Genomic DNA, 19,199 nt, shown 5'->3' on the forward strand with positions numbered 1-19,199 from the left:
TTCTAAAAAAAAGTGTCCCAAAATAACTGACCCATTTCAATTTTCAATATAACTTTCATCATTCCCAATACAATATAACACTAAATAATACTACTTTTATCATTCTCAATACAATATATTCCACTTTCCCCTTCATTTATACACTTTTCTTAATCTGTGTGAAAAACCAAAGTAGGTCAATTATACCGGGAAGGAGGGAGTAGCATATATCATTCAATAAAAAAAAAAACATATATAATATAATACACGCCCCTAAAAATGTGTATGTAGCAAAAAAACAAAACACAATCCATTTAAATTGATGTGGTGGTGTTGGCTTGTGCATTGAGTGTGCTTCTCTTAAAGTTGCACTTACTGTGTTTGGTAGAGGAGAAATATGAAAGAGAGAAAAAGGGGAGAGAGAAGTTGGGGAGAGAGATGCAATCTCTCGTGTTTGGTTCAAAAGAGAGATTGATGAGAGAGACAAAATCTTGTGGGCCCCACGCCTGTTCCATTTCTCTTCTGAGGTGCGAAGAAAGGGAGTGGAAGTGTGATATTTTTTTTATTTTCCATATTTCTCCCTGGTGTGGGCTATGGATGACATACATGCATGCAAAGTGTTTTTTTTTTTTTTTATTTAACATATTATGTTTCTAAGATTTTTGTTCTAGCATATGCCGAAATGAAAGCTGAACAAACATACCACAAAAACAACTTATCTTTGCCTCTCCCTCATGCTTATTTATTACATATAGTAAAATAAACTATTGGTAACTCACGAAATAGTTAACTATTGGATTATTTTAACTGACTAAATTTTAAAATATTTTAAATAATTAAGTAAAAAAGTGATAATTTACTCCTGTTTAGAAAAAATAATTTAATTTCTTAATTAAATTAGAATAAAAAGACATTAATATTTATTTGAAATTAAATTCAAATTGATAAAATTGTATATATACTATCTTTCTTAGTATAAGGATACTATGGTCTTTACAAAAAGTAAACACACTTCTTTCTTCTCTAGTTCTCTCCTTTCTCTCTTGTACCAAACAATATGTCAAATCTACTCTATTTCTCATCTATTTCTCTCTTTTCATACTCTTTCTCACCTCTTTCGCTCTTCACACTTTCTTCTCACAACCAAACACACCCTTAATGTGAGTGTGATTTATCCTTTTAATATGGATATTGGTTAAGAGACATACTTGCTTGGGCACACGCTCAAATAAATATATTTGGGCAAACACACAAAATCATAAAAAGAATTAAATTGTCCTCGTAAGTTTGTCTCAGTTGGTGAGACAATGCATAATATATGCAAGGTTCGGGGTTCAAACCCCGGCCACCACATAAAAAAATAATAATAAAAAGAATTAAATTGAATAAAAAAATAAGTTTTACAAAATAGAATAATCAAAATTACATTTAAGCCTAAAAAAATGGCAACTAGCATAAGAAATGACCGCTTTCACTAAAGGGCTACCATGTTCGCTTGTCGTGACACAAAATCAAACTCGTTCACTTTTTGTTGATTTTCATAAATCTACATTGATCAAATCACTATATTAGTTGTAAAAATGAGGATCCTCGTGAATTTATACACACACTGTTATTAGTTGTTAGAGTTTTGAGTTGTTTATAAGTATGAGTCTATTGTGGGCAACCTCTCAATGTGAATGTGGTTTACCGCATAATTTGTCTTAATCCATATAAGAAAATGTATAAAAAATAAATAACACATGTATTGAATCATATTTTTTAGGAGATGTATCCAATAATATCTTATTTCTATGTCACCTTTTTATATGTATGTCTCTAAATTTTCTCAAAAAATATGTATATATATGAAATATAATCGAATCTGTTTTACGATGTTAATCAAAAACTAACAACATTTTCTCTCTCTAAAAACATTTCTCTGACCTCTCTCTAGATTTCCGCCGTTGCCCTCCCAATCCAACCTATATCCTCCGTGATGTAGACATAATCGTTGGTGGTGCGACGACTGGCTTTGGCCGTCCGCATCACTCGGCCACCATTTTCTCCGGTGGTTGTTTTCTCCATCGCCGGCGTTCATGGTGGTGTTGGTTTGCTGCGTTTTTGTGGAGGTTTGTGGTGGTGCTGATGCTAGTTTTCGGTGGTGGTTCTTGGGGTAGTTCATGGTGGTTCGTGGTGGTTTTTATGGTGCTGGCCGGAGGTGTTAGGGTGGTGGATCTAGATCTGGATTTGGATATTGTGGTGGCTATTTAATTGTGGGGAGGTTCCGAGCTTTCGGGTTGTGTTTTGTGCACTGTTTGCATCAAGATCTAGCAATTGCGTAAGTCTACAAGATTGCAATTGCTTCAAGATCTAGCAATTGCATAAGGCTCACGTAGATCTAGCAATTGCATCAAGATTCTGTCAAGGCTTCAAGATTGCAATTGCATAAGCCTACTAGTGTTGGTACCTATTCTATCATGAACCATTGGGTTCTGTCTTTAAGCACGTGCTACTGGAAAATACTATTTGGTGCATCTTTGGCAGATTTTTATTTTATGTGGTTTATGTGGGTGTTCATTGGTGTTGGTATTACTAGGTGGTAGCGAATGAAGGTGTATTTGTTGTTGGCGGGTGTTTCGGTGGGAGTGTAGGTTTCGACGGGGTGGTCGGCGGTGGTGACGGAAGTGTGGTGTAGAGGGGGTGATGTTTGGTACCAATATGTATGATCCGTTTCCAGCGGCTGCAGGTGTGGTGACATCTATTTCATTCACGATTAATCCTCCTTCAACGAACTCCCGGATCGTTTGTCGTCGTAAGGATCGTGGTGGTTGTGGTTCTTCGCGTCGGTGGTTGTGGTGTTTCTGATTTTGGTTGTTTGGTGTCAGACCCCCTCTCGAGATCACTGTGTGTTCGTTTACTATTGACGATGTATTCTGTTTGTGTGGTCATGTTGTGGTCATGGTGGTGATGTGTGGTGGGTGTTGGTTGAGGGTGATTTCCTTTGGAGGTTGTCTCTGTTACTCGGGTCCCTATTCGTCGTCGCTAGCTCTTGTTTGTGGTTTTTGGGGTTGTTTAGGTGTTTAGGGTGTTTGGAGGAAGCGGGTCCGGTTGTGTTGAGCTATTTCCTTTTGATATGTTTTGTTGTTTGCACTACCTCATATCATGTCGTTTGCCATACTTTTTGTGTGCTGGTTGCCGGTGGGCCGGTTAATTTTGATTCGAGATCGGGAGTTGGTGTCTAGCTGCAGTTTTGTTTGGCGTGATTTGGTATTTCTTTGGTGTACTGAGGGTGAGGGGTGCCCATCTGTTTTGGTCCTAAAGTCTGGTGGGCCGATCACTTTTGATTCGAGATCGGAGTCAGTTCTTTGGATCAATTATGGTTTTGGGCTTTTTATGGTTTCTTTCAGTGGATCAGAGGTTGAGGAGTGGTGGAAGCTGAATGATCTTTCGGATAGGAACTTTTCGGATGTGGCTCAGCTTTGGTGGTGGGTGTTTTTCTTTGGGGGGGAGTAGTGACGACGGGTGGTGTTGGATATCGTTTTTACAGTGGTCGTTCTCGTGTAGGAGTCAATTTTAGGTGGTGATGCGTATTTTGGTGGGTGTGGTCCTCAGGGGTGTTTTTTATGGTGTTTATTTTTCGGGTGTTCCGCCTATATACGGCGCCTTTTGTTTGTACTCTCATTCACCGGTCTTGTTCGTCTTGAACATGGATTTGGTTGTTTAATAAAATTTGCTGTTCAAAAAAAAAAATCGAATCTGTTTTACTTAAAATTATAAATTGAAGATACATTGCCGATAAAAAAATGATTAAAAATTTACGCCTTAAGAACATTTATGGTGGAGATATCTAATTGAGTTTAGTTTTTTTTATTTTTATTGGAAGAATAGCAGTGATGTGGTTGCGTGGGTAGTAAATAAATGGTTGAATTATATCGTGAGCTTAGTTTAGTCGTTAGGGACATTGTGTTATATATGCAAGGATCAGAGTTAGAACTTTAGATTCTTCATATATTTATCTAATGAGGTGAATTTTTAATCAATAAACTATTTGAAAAAAAAAAAACTGAATTTGAAGCAATTTAAATAAGCTATCGATCATCAAATTCAAAGTTGGTTTATTTCCTCATATTAAAAGTTCCAAGTAAAAAAAATCATTAAAAATGAATTTTATAAAAGTTGCATAATATATGTATCAGTGAAATATGTTCGAGTTACAAACTATGATGTGGCAATTTGAAAGCCATTTAATTTAATAAGATTGTATTTGGTGGTGCAACACCGGAGACAGTCTTACAAAGACGCGCAAACAAAGTAAAATTATTTGCATGCACACAACAATAAATGAAATTAAAAGATAAATTTAACTAGTCACGTCATTCAAGATCATTAAACCATTTTTTTAAAGAAACATTTGTATGGGGGTGTCGAAATTTTTAAAATTTCGGTGTCTCTAAGTAAGTACTAATCACGGTCTGATTCCCACGGTAAATGGATCGTGATAATAAGAAATTTGTTTGGAAGGTAAGGAAATTTTGATAATGAATTGTTGCACATAAGAATTAAACTCAAATTATTCTATACAGTTCGTAATTTAAAGCTTATTAATCGCTTAAACTTAATTGTCTTGTTCGTAGAAGTCATTTATTAGTGTTTACCTAATCAAGTTAGAGTTTCCTCTGTCATTGTAGATGCTCTTAAAAACATCTATACATGTATACACCCATTCGGTCACTATTATAAGCAAAAATCTATATTTTTTATTTATCAAATTAATGATGTATATAGTTTTTATTATATACCGCATACATCATTTAATAAATGAATATAAAATATAGATTTTTGTTTATAATAGTGATCAAAGAGTGTGTATTATTTTTTGTTTAGTAATCTATACATATATTTTAATCAAAATTAAAATTTAATTAACAAATGAATCCCCGTGAGCTTAGCTCGGTTAATAGGGACAATGCATAATATATGCAGGGGTCAGGGTTCGAACCCTGGACATCCCACTTCTTCACCTTTAAAATGTGTGAGCTCCAACAATTAGACTACTTGAAGAAAAAAAAGTTAGAAAAAAAAAACGAAATTATTAATCTATTTGCCAAGGTAAAAGTTAGGGAAAAAAACGAAATTATTAATCTATTTGACAGCGTAAAAGTTAGAAAAAAAACAAAATTATTAATCTATTTGCCAAGGTAAAGATTAGGAAAAAAAAACGAAATTATTAATCTGTATACTCCTTCCGATAACTATTATAAGCAAAAATTTACTTTTTAAGTTTATTCAATAAAGAGCAAATAGTCACTTTAGTCCCTGACTTTGCACCTCGCTGTCACATAGGTCCCTGACTCAGGATTAAATACAAACAAGTCCCTGACTCTACACTTCCGTTATCACTTTAGTCCCTGCCGTTAAAAAAATATGTTAAGTGATGATGTGGCACGCTGACAAGGAGTATGACGTGTCACAGGGACTAAAGTGAAAGTAAAAAATGGTCACTTTGGTCCCTAAATCGAAAATCAATATCCTCAATTTAATGTTAGATCCCTGACTGTGTATACTTACTGTCAGTTAGGTCCCTGAATCGAAAATCAATATCCTCAACTTACTGTTAGGTCATTGACTGTGTATATTTACTGTCAGTTAGGTCCCTGACAGTAAGCACGAAATTTCACTAAGATCCTTGGCAAGTTGTTAGTTTAACATGCTACTTACTGACAACACTAAGGTATCTATGCTAAATACCAAAATATTATTATAACACTTATAAAAATGATTCCATAGTTTAATAAAAAATGTTTCCATAACATAACTATTAAGTCATTAATGACAACCGCAGAGTAATCAAAAGATTGCACCATATTTGGGCATTTATATTTGATATTTCTATGAATGATATGCTAAAAAACAAGAACACCATCTCTGTGTATATTTTTATTAGACTATGAAAACAAACCATAAAACTATTTCTGATATATACAGATACCTTAGTGTTGTCAGTAAGTAGCATGTTAAACTAACAACTTGCTAAGGATCTTAATGAAATTTCGTGTTTACTGTCAGGGACCTAACTGACAGTAAGTATACACAGTCAATGACCTAACATAAAGTTGAGGATATTGATTTTCGATTCAGGGACCTAACTGACAATAAGTATACTCAGTCAGGGATTTAACAGTAAATTGAGGATATTGATTTTCGATTCAGGGACCAAAGTGACCATTTTTTACTTTCACTTTAGTCCCTGTGACACGTCATACTCCTTGTCAGCGTGCCACATCATCACTTAACAGATTTTTTTAACGGCAGGGACTAAAGTGATAACGGAAGTGTAGAGTCAGGGACTTGTTTATATTTAATCCTGAATCAGGGACCTATGTGACAGCGAGGGGCAGAGTCAGGGACTAAAGTGACTATTTGCTCATTCAATAAATGATGTATATGGTCTATATATAGGTCACATACATCATTTATTGATATATGTGAAAAGGCTGTCACTGTCCCAATCATATACTTCTCATCCACAAACCACGATCGACAAAAGCCTCTTTCGTATCTCTCCCTCCGAAGCAGTTTCCCTCTCTCTCGATCGATCTTCTCCGATTCGATTCCAATCCCCTCTCCCAGCCAAAATGAACGACGCAGATGTCTCCAAGCAAATCCAGCAGATGGTGCGGTTCATCCGCCAAGAAGCCGAAGAGAAAGCCAACGAGATCTCTGTTTCCGCTGAAGAAGTACATCACTTCATTCCGATCCATTTCTTAATTTCACTTTTTCATCACTCTTTTACTTTAGATCGTTAATTTCTTACTTATTGATCCATGTTTTGTTTATTAGATCGTTAATTTGATGAGAATTACGCTGTTTTGTTGTAGGAATTCAATATCGAGAAGTTGCAGTTGGTTGAGGCTGATAAGAAGAAGATCCGTCAAGAGTATGAGCGCAAAGAGAAGCAAGTTGATGTTCGTAAGAAGATGTAATGCCTTTTACATATTTTTTTTTCATCTATAAATTGATCAGAAAACTTATATGGATTGTTATTTACATATGTGAATGGTTTATAAGTTATGAATTCTCACTTAAATTCTCAATTGTATAAGATCATCAAGGTTTTCATATAGTTTTAGATTTATTTGGTATGTTTGAATCACTGAATATAAGCTTTTCTTACGCTGCCATTCAATTATAATAGTTGGATTTGGTATTAACTATTTAAAACTCACAGATACAATTGATTGACAATGTAAAATACTTTACACTGACATTGCATCCAAAGTAAACTCGTTTTGGATGCTTTGTCTGTGTAAAGATTCTGTATACTGTCCTTCAATTACAATAGTTGGATCACCGAATATATTTGAATTTAGTATTAACTATTTTAAAAGTCACAGTCTCACAGATACAATTGGTAGCAATTGATTGGCAGTGTAAAAAGTTTTACACTGAACTGTACATCAAAATTAAACTCTAGATTATAATGACTATGATCTTTTCTCATAGATCATTGGTAAAGTCGAACAGATCCCGCCAGTACTAATCACATATCGTTGATTAATAGAATTTGGTATTTTCCAAGTATGATGACTGATTAAATTTCTTTCTTATAAGTGAGATTTAGAGTTCAATTTTGTACTTTTGTTGAGTTTTTTTTTCTTAATCAAATGCTTTGTATTTTTCTTTTTCTAACTTGAAAAATGGTGGTAGTTGAGATAATTTAAATTTCACACATTTGTTTGTTGCAGTGAGTACTCTATGCAGTTGAATGCTTCACGGTTGAAGGTTCTTCAAGCCCAAGATGATGTGGTTAATAAAATGAAAGAGTCTGCCGCCAAGGAACTCTTGAATGTGAGCCGTGATCATCATGTGTACAAAAACCTTCTAAAAGATCTCGTTATTCAGGTCAGTTAAAATTTTAATATGGCAGCCTGTAGTTGTTTACCTGATTTTTCCAATTATATTTTCAATAGGATCCTAGAATTTTATAAGAATATGCAACAAAGAGTTCCTTCGATTACAGAATAGATTGCAGGACTTTGAGAAAGGGCTGTGGTATTTAGGTATAGGGCTATGAAGCACGGGCAAAGACACGTGCACCGATAATAATTTGAGAAAATAACAAAATTTAGTGTAATCATATGTGTTGGTGTCAGACACCGACGCGTGTCTGACACCGGGACACACCACCTAATCCGAGGAGTGTCCGTGCTTCATAGCCCTATACCACAGCCCTTTCTCAAACGACAAGACAGTCTCCTTCTCATCCTTTCTTATTATTTATATCTTTACTTATTCCACTAACTACAAACCCCTTAACTGACACACCAATGGTATTGCTTCAAGAAGCAATACCACTGATGTGTCTAATGTCATGGGTTCTGTCCCTATCATCCTGCTTCTCTTCCCCTTTTTACTGGTCAACAAGGCCTTCTTAAGTCTACTTGGAATATAATTTTAGGGTTGTAATTGACAGCCCCCCGCCTCCACAGTCCACCCCCCTTCCCCCAAAGAAACCTAACAAAATTTTACGTTATTTTGCTTCTTCAAAAAAATAAAAAATTTATGTTATTTTATGTGCTACTTACTTTGTGTATGGAAACTTGGAATTAAATATAAGGATTGTATTTTACAGAGTTTGTTGAGGCTGAAAGAACCTTCTGTCCTATTGAGGTGTCGGAAAGAGGACCTGCACTTGGTAGAGGAAGTTTTGGATTCAGCTGCTCAGGAGTATGCTGAAAAGGCAAATGTTCATGAACCAGAGATCGTTGTTGATAAGGATATCTATCTTCCACCTGCCCCCAGCCATCACAATCCCCATGATCTCCACTGGTAATGTTACATTTAAAACTAAATCCTAAATAACTGTTCTTGATTAAAACAATCCATTATACCGGATTTCTAGGTAGGGAATTGTTATGTAAGTGTCTAGCTCTGTTAGTCAAGGGCTTGCATCTAGTTCTCTCGGGTCTAACTTGATTGGTTGTGATATTATATTTTTTAGGTTTAAAAAGAGAACCCTGAGTTTCAAATCTTAAACATTACTAGTTTTTACTGTTTCTATAGTTGATTAAGGACGTCTCCTGATATTGTATTATTTGTTATTCTTCAGCTCTGGAGGTGTGGTATTGGCTTCTCACGATGGAAAGATTGTGTTTGAAAATACACTTGATGCTCGTTTGGATGTAGTATTCCGTAACAAACTCCCACATGTAAGTTTTTGTTATAAAATAGACTTTTTGCTCAATAGCATTTTGCATAGTGTTTTTTTTTTTTTTTGGGTAGTTTTGTTCCATTTATGTTAGATATTTGTTTCTTAATTGTCTGTCATTGTGATTCAACTAGAAAGCTAGTTTCAAGAAGATCATTGTTCTTCTATAATCTTCAATGTTGCAAAACGAAATGAAATACTTGAGAGTTGAGGTCAATTATGCACTGTGAGGGACAACTTGGGCATGTAACAGGAATTAGGAACTGTATAAAGGGGCAGAACGGACTTAAGGATTAAGGTTTTGTGTTGAATAGGGTAAAGGGATGCAATTTTTCAACCAAAACTCTGTTAACTAACTATCAACCATTGCTCAGATTGCTTCTAGCACTGGCGACCTGCGTTTCATTCTTAACTTTTTTTTTCCCTTGGGTAGTACCCGCGCTTCATTTCTCAATATTACACACTTTCAATATTTGCAATATAAGGTAAAATGTTACTGCCGTTGATTATAACTTGTACTTTATTTCTCCTTCCTAAATAGATACTCCCCCACCTTAGCATTACTGCCCAACTTCCTTTCCCTCTTTTGTTTGTTAATTTTTTTCAGACTATTTATTTACATAATCTGGTACCTTTTTAGAGCGTCATCTGTCGCGGTGGATTTTTGAACTGTGAATAGCTGTGTAATTTTATCTAGATGATTTTTGATCGTCGGCAATTTTGTCTCAACGTTGATCAATTTCTGCATATGTGATGGATGCATTGTGCAAGTGGTTCGGGTGGGTGAGAGTTTAGGAAAAGACATGGATTTATGGGGTAACCCTGTACAATGCAGCTAATTTATAGTGTCTTGTTCCTGAAAATATTCGAAGTGCATGTACTCTTACACAAATACTAAAACCCGGTATTTATATAGTGTGTTTGGGTTCACAATAGAGGTTGTCAAACATGATTCTTTCTCCCTTCAAATGTGATTTTTAGTAAAAAAAACTATTTGGTTATTTTCATTCAATAAATTTTCCTCCAAACCTTGGTTTGATTAGAAGTCATAAAACGTAGTTTTTATACTAGGTAGTTTCACATCAATTTATTGAAAATTTGTTATTTGTTTCTTGCTACAGATCCGCAAGCAGCTCTTTGGACAAGTTGCTGTTTGAAGACCTTGGTTGTATTGTTCCATTTCACCTATAATATTTATAATTTACTGCAGAGATTGTTGTGAGCGGAAATATGTCGTGCCATTGCTCTTGTAAACATTGTATTATTGTCCTTTAGTTCCTTCATTTTTTGTGTCGCTCATTTAACTTTCGTACTTGATAGCGATAACTGTTCTCAGCAAAATAAATAGTGCTTGTTAAAGCTTATTTCTGCTGTTAGCTTATCTGGTGGTGAAATAGCAAATCTTTGGACATTGTTGTCACGATGTGATAGAAGAGCAACTGTTCTCGTATTATTATGTTGTTTATCGTGCAAATAAATAAAGTGCATGAAAACTTAGCGAAAACTTTTTCTGGTTTCAGTTCAATATGAATTTTCGTTCACTTTTTCATGCTACGAGCTTTGACTATTCTGAATCCTAAGTATGTTTCTGTCCAGAGCAGTATATTTTCATGCCTTTATCCCTATGTTTAGAACTGCACTAAGAGGTAGAGTACCATGCGATGGGAGATGAATGAACGCACGCTTACATCGGAGTAGTCAAGATCCTCCATTTTTTTACCCTATCTAGTTTTTCTATGATCAAAGTTTTGGAATATAAAATAAATGTGATATTTTTTTGACAGAAAATAAATTGTGATTTTTGGTGGGTTCAATTGTTTAATATACATTTCAAAACTATAATAATGGAAATGAAAAATGGAAAGAAAAAATGGAGAGGATCTGAACTCTACTATCTCTTACAGTTTATTTACGCCCTCAGTGCTTTAATAACTATGTGCGATTGATAGAAGAGCAACCGTTCTTGTATTAATGGAGATGGTGAGACCACATCTCTTTGGTGTGATCCTTGGATGAATGGTGGTGTTTGCGATCTAAATTTAGTTGTCTATTTGATTTATGTGTTAACAGTAGGGTAACTGTTACAAAAATGAGGAGCCAAGGGTGGGGGATAGATGAGTATTGGTGGCGGTGGAGGTGTTTGTTTGCTTGGAAGGAAGAGCACTTGAATCAGTGTGCTTTTCTTTTAGATATCGTTTTTTTTTTTTAGGATTCGACTATTCCGAATCCTAAGTATGTTTCTGGCCAGAGCACTTACATCAAAAGGAACACTTACTTCGGAGCAGTCAAGATCCTCTCCATTTTTTTACCCTATCTAGTTTTTCTATTATCAAAGTTTTGTGAATAAAAAAAAAAATGTGACTTTTTTGACAGAAAATGAATTGTGATTTTTGGGGGGTTCAATTATTTAATACATTTCAAAACTATAATAATAATGGTAATGAAAAATGAAAGAAAAATGGAGGTGATCTTAACACCACCATCTCTTATAATTTATTTACGTCCTTAATGCTTTAATAACTATGGGCGATGGATAGAAGAACAACTGTTCTTGTATTAATGGAGATGGTGAGACCACATCTTTTGGCGTGATCCTTGGATGAACAACGGTGTTTGCGGTCTAAATTTAGGCGTATGTTTGATTTGTGTATTCATTGTAGGATTGCAGTTACGGAATTGAGGAGCCAAAAGGGTGGGGGGTAGAAGAATATTGGTGGAGGTGTTTGTTTGCTTGGAAGGAAGAGCAGTTGAATTAGTGTGCTTTTTTTTAGATATTTTTTTTGCAAGATAATGTCGTGGATAAATGGATTTGGTATCATAGTTCTTCTTAAGGGTACACGGTTAAAGATGCTTATCAGATCATCACCCAAATTGAGCAGCTCACAATGACGTTTATTTAGAATTAATCTTGAACAAAGTCATGCCTTTGAAAGTGTCGTTATTCGCTTGGAGAATGTTTTAAAAAAAGGATTCCAACAAGGGATAATTTATTTCGTCGTGGTGTGTTACATGGAGCTTTATTATGTTCTTGACGGTGTGGGAAGGAGGAATCAATTAATCATCTTTTCCTGAGGTGTGATTTCTACAACGGTATTTGGAATTTTCTTCTCAACTTGTTGGGAATTTCAACGGTTCAGCCATATGAAAGTGGGGAGCATGCTTTAAAATTCGGTGACTTGCATTTGTTCAGAAAGGATATAAGGTTTTGTCTTCAGGTGATCTGGGTGGCGTGAGTTTGAAGTATTTGAAAAGAGCGCAACACTCATATGTTTAACAAGGAATTGTCGGTCTAGCTATTACTAGATTGCATTAAGCTTCCTTCGTGGTTAAGACCACATAAAAATCTAACCAGTCCACTAAAATTCTAGACCTAACTTCCGGTGGCCACCATGTCTTTTATTAGACTTGACCTATGTTTGATATTGAGTACTCCTCCGCTCCAAAATATAAGCAAAAATAGGTCAACATAAACTAATGTATTTGGTACAAATTTTGAACCAAATACATTAACTTTTATTGACCAATTTTTGTTTATAATTTGGGATGGAGGTAGTATATCAGAATCACTGTGATCCACCGTAATTTTGCAGAAGCTACAAAGTGTAGCATTTGAAAAATCACCGTGAATCATCATGATTCTGACATACCTACCATAATATCAAATACACACTTAAAGGTTTTGCCTTTAGCTTCTAATAAAAATGATTGAAGAAGTATTTTATTTTTTGTCAAAAGAAGTATTTGATTTTGATTTCATTATACTCCCTCCACACTCCAATCTTTTTTTTTGACCGAAACAAAGTTAACTATTATCATTAATCATCCAATGCTCAATACAAGAAGGATAAGAATAAAAAATACGGTGACTAGCCCAAGAGTAGGCCGCCCTAGCTAAACTATGAGCAACCATGTTCGCTTGTCTCCTAACAAACTTCACCTCGAAGTTGGAATGTAAAGATAACTGATAAATAATACTAGAAACAATAGCATAGAATTCCGAATCACCCTGGCACGGAGACGATAGAGCTTGCACTAGAGTAGATGAGTCGGACTCGAAGACAACTCGGTCCCATCTGTTCGCATCAGCAAAGTGAAGAGCCTCGAGTAAGGCTACTGCCTCCCCCTCCAAAACTGTCATATTTGCCCGCTGCCATTTCGTTTGAGCCCGAATAAATTGCCCACGGGAGTCTCTAACACAACACACAAAAGATGTAATATGGTTACGGTCATGGAACGCGGCATCCACATTGCACTTCAACCATGTCTCGCGTGGTTTCTCCCAAACTGAGCTGTTACCTTGCACTTTATTCTGCCCGTGTTGCACAACCGGTTGTTGGGGATGTTTATGAACCTCCTGCCATTGCTGCCATGCATCTAGTGCCGTCCTCCCAATGCTTGTTGAAGTATGATGAGCGGTAGGGCTGGAAATGAGTCGAGTCGAACCTGTCTGAGCTCGACTCGACTCGATAAGAATTAGTTCAGCTCAAAACTCGACTCGAGGTCAAAACGAACCTTTTTTTTAGCTCAAGTTCGGCTCGTTTAAAGTTCACAAACAGTTCGGTTCGACTCGTTAGGTTCCAATCGTTTGCTCGAATAATATGTCTTTGACCTTTTTTTTTTCAAAAAAATAAGATCTCGAAATAAAATAAAACTATTAGGCATGCTACTACCTGGAAAGGTAGTAGGACGTTACTACTGTAGCGCATATGCCAGTATAAGTTCTACCTTGTGAATCTGAATGCACTTATGTTATTATATATATAATACTTCTCCTCTTTAGTGTTTACAAAACTCCCCGATGTGGGACTATTTGAGTGTACATGTTTGTTTAAAAGCCTGCACAAGGTACTAACTTCTTTTTTTTTTTCGCTTTCTCTATTATTATATAAATTACATATTGTATAAAAAAATGCAAGATAATATATATATATATATATATATATATCGAGCTGGTTCATGAACTAAACGAGACGAGCCTTACTTAGCTCAAGTTCAACTCATTTATTTAACGAGCTTGGTTTTCAACTCAAGTTCAACTCATTTGATTCGTGAACCAGGTTCAACGAATCAATTATCGAATCGAATCACGAACTATTTTTGAGTTGGTTCGGTTCATTGCCAGCCCTAATGAGCGGCATTCCAAATGACATCATTACGCGCAGCCCAAATTTGCCAAAGAAGTGAAGCCACCCGACTAGCAATGTCTCTGCTTTCGGAACGACATATATCAAAAACAAAATCTGCCAAACTGCTCACAGTTCCAACTCGCGGTTGCAGCACAGTCGAAAGGCCTGCCCAATACCAACTCTCACGTGCCACCATACAACCCACAAAAGCATGCCAATCATCCTCAACATCTGTATCACACAAGGGACATATCACCTCACATTGTACATGCCGTGATTGTAGTCGGAGACGCGTCGGAACACACCCTCTGCAAATCCTCCATAACAAATTACGTGCTTTGTGAGGGGAATTCACATTCCAAATTCTATGCCACTCTCCTTCAACATGGAACCGATCAGTATGTAACAACTCCATCATAGCAAGTTTATAACCAGTCTTAACAGTATACCTCCCGTTACGTTCCATCATCCACACTATTTTATCATTATGAACTTCTGCAAAGAGTGGTGTGTCGAGAATAGCTTGCACCATATCATCTGGAAACAGAGATTCAAGCTTATCAATATCCCAAACTCGTTCCTCGTCAACTATCAAATCAGACACACGCAAACTATGCACACCCTGACTTTGTGGGGATTGAATCCAGCTACCATGACCACCTCGAACCCATGGATCATTCATCACGCTGACATGCTGCCCATTTCCAATTGTCCACCTACATCCATATAAAAGTAACTGACGCGAATTCCAAATACTCCGCCAAGCAAAGCTCGGGTTATGTCCGAGTGTAGCACCCAAAAATGAGGAAGGTGGAAAGTATCTCGATTTAAAGACTCTAGCAACCAGCGATTCAGGTTTAGACAGAAGGCTCCTTCCTTGCTTAGCTACCATAGCGAGATTAAAAGCTTTGAAATTTTGAAACCCCATTCCACCAAATTCTTTGGGGCATGCCACACGTTCCCATGCCATCCATTTTATCCCTCGGTTGTTACTCCTTCCTCCCCACCAAAACGCATTGATCATCTTTTCAATATCATCTATAATTGAATTCGGCAAAAGATAAATACTCATTATGTATGCTGGAATAGATTGTAACACAGATTTGATCATAACTTCCTTTCCTGCCTTCGATAACGCTCGTCCCCTCCATGCATTTATTCGTTTCCAAATACGATCCTTGATAAAAGAAAAAACAGACCTCTTATCTCTACCAATCATCGAAGGTAACCCCAAATACTTTCTGGTACCCAGCACATGTCGGACACCAATAATGTGTGACAAATCCTTCTGCACCGCCTCACTCATATTGCGACTGAAAAACACCTCAGACTTTGATAAGTTGATTTCTTGTCCAGATGCTACCTCATAAGTTTTAAGAATAGTGAGTAAACGTTGTGCTTCCACCACATTGGCCCTGCAAAACAAGAAACAATCGTCTGCAAACAACAGATGGGACACCACTGGTGCGCCGCGACATACTTGTACCCCATGAATATCACCTCTATTAATAGCCTTATGTATTAGAGTCGAGAGGCCCTCAGCCACCAATATGAATAAATATGGTGATAACTGGTCTCCTTGGCGCAACCCTCGGCCGGGTACAATAGGCCCCACCCTGTCAAAGTTCATAAGCACCGAATAAGTAACAGAACTAACACACATCATCATCCATTGGATCGATTTCTCACTGAACCCCATTCGTATAAGCACACCACGAAGAAACCCCCATTCCATTCTATCATAAGCCTTGCTAATATCAATCTTGAGAGCCAATTCCCCTCTCCATCCCTTCGTCTTCCTCTTCATTGAGTGGATTATCTCGGTAGCAATTAACGCGTTGTCCAATATAGAGCGGCCCTCAACAAACGCTGACTACTCCTTTGGCACACATTTATCCAAACATCGTTTCAGTCGATTAGCGAGCAACTTCGACACCATCTTATACAACACATTACAAAGAGATATAGGCCTAAGATCTTTCATACTATCCGGGTCTTCGCACTTCGGAATCAAACATATATTTGTTTCTGAAAGGTTTGAAGGGAAGTAACCGCGATCCAACCAAGAAACCACTGCCTGAAAAATATCATCACCACACACATGCCAAAATCTTTGATAAAATGCCGGATTAAAACCATCTGGACCTGGGGACTTGTCCGGTTGCATCTGAAAAAGGGCTTGACGCAATTCTTCTTTTGTAATAGGTGCTGTAAGCATTATATTGTCATCCATCACACTGACTCATCAAATCCAGCACCGGTTCATGCACACCTGCATTCGCAGCAAATAGTTGCTCAAAATAACCTTGTGCCACGATACACATATCCTCTTGAGACGTAGCAATCCTCCCATCATCCGTTCGGAGCTTACTAACCTTCTTCACTTTGCCACGGGCTACCGCAGATGTATGAAAGAACTTAGTATTCATGTCCCCTTCCTTTAACCAGTGCATTTTCGCTCTTTGCTTCCAAAAAGCCTCCTCCTGTACAAGTAGTCGAGCATGCTTCGCCCGAGTTTCGACATATTGCCACACTCCAATCTTAAATATAAGTAAAAAACAAGCACGTATCTCCTATAAAAAGAAGACAAGGCCTTATATAAAATATAATGTTTTATTTATATTTTAAAACCAGAAAAATATACATACAAACAAAATTAAATTAAATTTCTATTCAAATCACTGGTCATGTATTCCTTTCTTTTTCATTTGGGCTGAGCATCAACCTTCTTTAATTTCTTTTTGTTTTAAATATAATTCAAGTTCGACACTCTTCTCATGATGCAGAAAACTAATTGGTAGTACAAGAATGTATAGGACTAATCACTAATATTATGGGGCAAGCAGAATGTGAATAACTTCCTTTCCATTATTAAAACGTAAATTAATTAATTTGGTCATTGTTTTGGTTTTGGCTTCCCGGTTGATATTTTGTGCACTTTGAAGACTATTATCTTTCATTAAAAAATATTTATATATTTGAATTTATTTATTTGAAAAGTTATAGTAAAATAAATTTTGTAATAAACCTAGAGCTAGGTTCCTATTGTGAGCTTATAAAAAGGCCCTTGTAGTTCCTTCCTTGCTAATATGAACTACTTGTTCGACAATATAGTTCCACTCTTCCAACTGTCATTATCTTTCAAAATCCTTCTAAAATAATTAGTGACCAAAATATATGGTGAATATCACTACAAGCATGCATGATTCCATAATTATACATGAATGGTAAGAGAGCTTTCTTTAGTCCACTCATGGGTGACAATAGGATTTCAATTAGCTGCTGACTCATTCATCCAAATGTTGAGTGAATATATAAAAACATATACTCATCAAATGAGTGAATGATGCGGGAGACAAATTGAATCTTAAGTTTCCTATACTTGGACTGAAGGGAGCTCCCTTTTCTTCCTTTCTCTCTATTACTATTTTTTCTTCTTCTTTCTCTTTGTATTTGGACTTGTCTTGTTGACCCAAAAGTTGATTATTAAGAAGATTTTGAGCATGTTTTCTCAAAAAAAAAAAAAAAGATCTGGATCATATATTGCACATTTTTTCTAAGGCTGGTTATATATATGTAGAAGGCACATGATAGTGTATTTTTTTTTAGTGTAACTCATAAGATAATATTTTTATATATTTTTTCTTTAATTTAGGTGTTAATTTGTTAATTTCCTCATATTACTTTATAGTGTGGTTTCGTATTTCATTTTTTTCAGCTAGGTTCATCTTTTCAGCTATGGTTATACGCAGGCTAAGTAACTTGATGAATTGTGTTTGTTCCAGTACTCTTCCAGTTCTACTAGTAGCAGCTAAAAGTGTCTGAATGCAAATATCTATGACGGTCAAGATTCAGTACCAATGTATATACTCATATAATGTTTATTCCACGAATCGTTTTTTCAATATTTTTTTTTTAGTACATAGTTATTTTCAGTATTCTTTATGCGTCTTCTTAATTTGTATGATATGAAGTTGAAGATTGATTACAACAGATATATGTAATTATAATTTGTTACTTCTAAATATACATACATACACGTGCTTAATTTCCAGTTGTCTCAAGGTGCCTTTTTAGGCGTAGATAATTTTTTATTCTCAATAATAGAATTTTAAGAATTTGCAAAGATGAAAAAATCCAGTATTTTTTTTAGTAACTTATGAATACAAAGTATATTTAAATGACTAAAAACATTCCTTTTGTGTGTGTATATATTTCACATTTGACAAATTTATAAAAAAAAGTCTATTATAAATAAAGAAAAATTTGTTATTTTATTAAATTATTTTATGAGCTATTATTAGTGTATTTCTATTACGATAAATATAAAGTGGAGAATAATAAATTGATATTTCATAAAAAAATTGATATTAATACTTTAGTATTAAAGACACAATTAAAGAAAAACAATCAAAATTACATTAAAAATAATTAAAACCGACACTCTTTTCAAAACAAACAATATATCGATTATCATGAGATAGTGAATATTTTTTTAATGAAATAAAAGTTTACAGGACCTGGGTTCTTTAGGTTTACCTGGGTTAGGAAAAACTTCAAGACTCAAAAATACTTACATATAGATTATTTAAGTCCTTACATCGTTGGTTGAAGTTGAACATACGATTATGTTTGAGAGACAATTAGTACTTAAAATGGGCATTAATTTATCCAATTTATTTAATGAATTATCAAAGGATTTCAGTTCAATTTTCCTTCTCAATATAATGCAGCGAGCGTGAAAATTTACACTAGTTTGGTCTCTTTGGATCTGAATAGATGTAAATCAAAAATTAATTGCATTAATATGAATCTCTATGATTTGCAGCACTGTTTGGTATTTGTTTCGAAGTTGAATATGAAACATGGCAAACATCACACCATGGGAAAGGAGGCTAACTATT

The 19,199-nt window shown here is 35.6% G+C and overlaps 1 protein-coding gene and 1 long non-coding RNA gene across 2 annotated transcripts; both read left to right on the forward strand.

The window, feature by feature from the left end:
• Positions 1-6,483: 6,483 nt before the first annotated feature.
• On the forward strand, positions 6,484-10,673 carry LOC146919195 (V-type proton ATPase subunit E-like). Its single transcript, XM_085712454.1, has 6 exons — positions 6,484-6,698; positions 6,840-6,940; positions 7,707-7,863; positions 8,594-8,790; positions 9,071-9,170; positions 10,291-10,673. The coding sequence occupies exons 1-6, from the start codon at positions 6,597-6,599 to the stop codon at positions 10,324-10,326; spliced, it is 693 nt and encodes a 230-aa protein (XP_085568580.1). The 5' UTR covers positions 6,484-6,596; the 3' UTR covers positions 10,327-10,673.
• A 6,724-nt stretch (positions 10,674-17,397) lies between these two features.
• On the forward strand, positions 17,398-18,211 carry LOC146919196 (uncharacterized). The gene is made up of 2 exons (XR_015010661.1): positions 17,398-17,522; positions 18,014-18,211. It is a non-coding gene; the product is annotated as an uncharacterized LOC146919196 (long non-coding RNA).
• Positions 18,212-19,199: the final 988 nt, after the last annotated feature.

Source organism: Medicago sativa, chromosome 5 (assembly GCF_051527215.1).
Source record: "Medicago sativa cultivar Bolivia chromosome 5, Bolivia_mono, whole genome shotgun sequence".
Taxonomy (NCBI): Eukaryota; Viridiplantae; Streptophyta; class Magnoliopsida; order Fabales; family Fabaceae; genus Medicago; species Medicago sativa.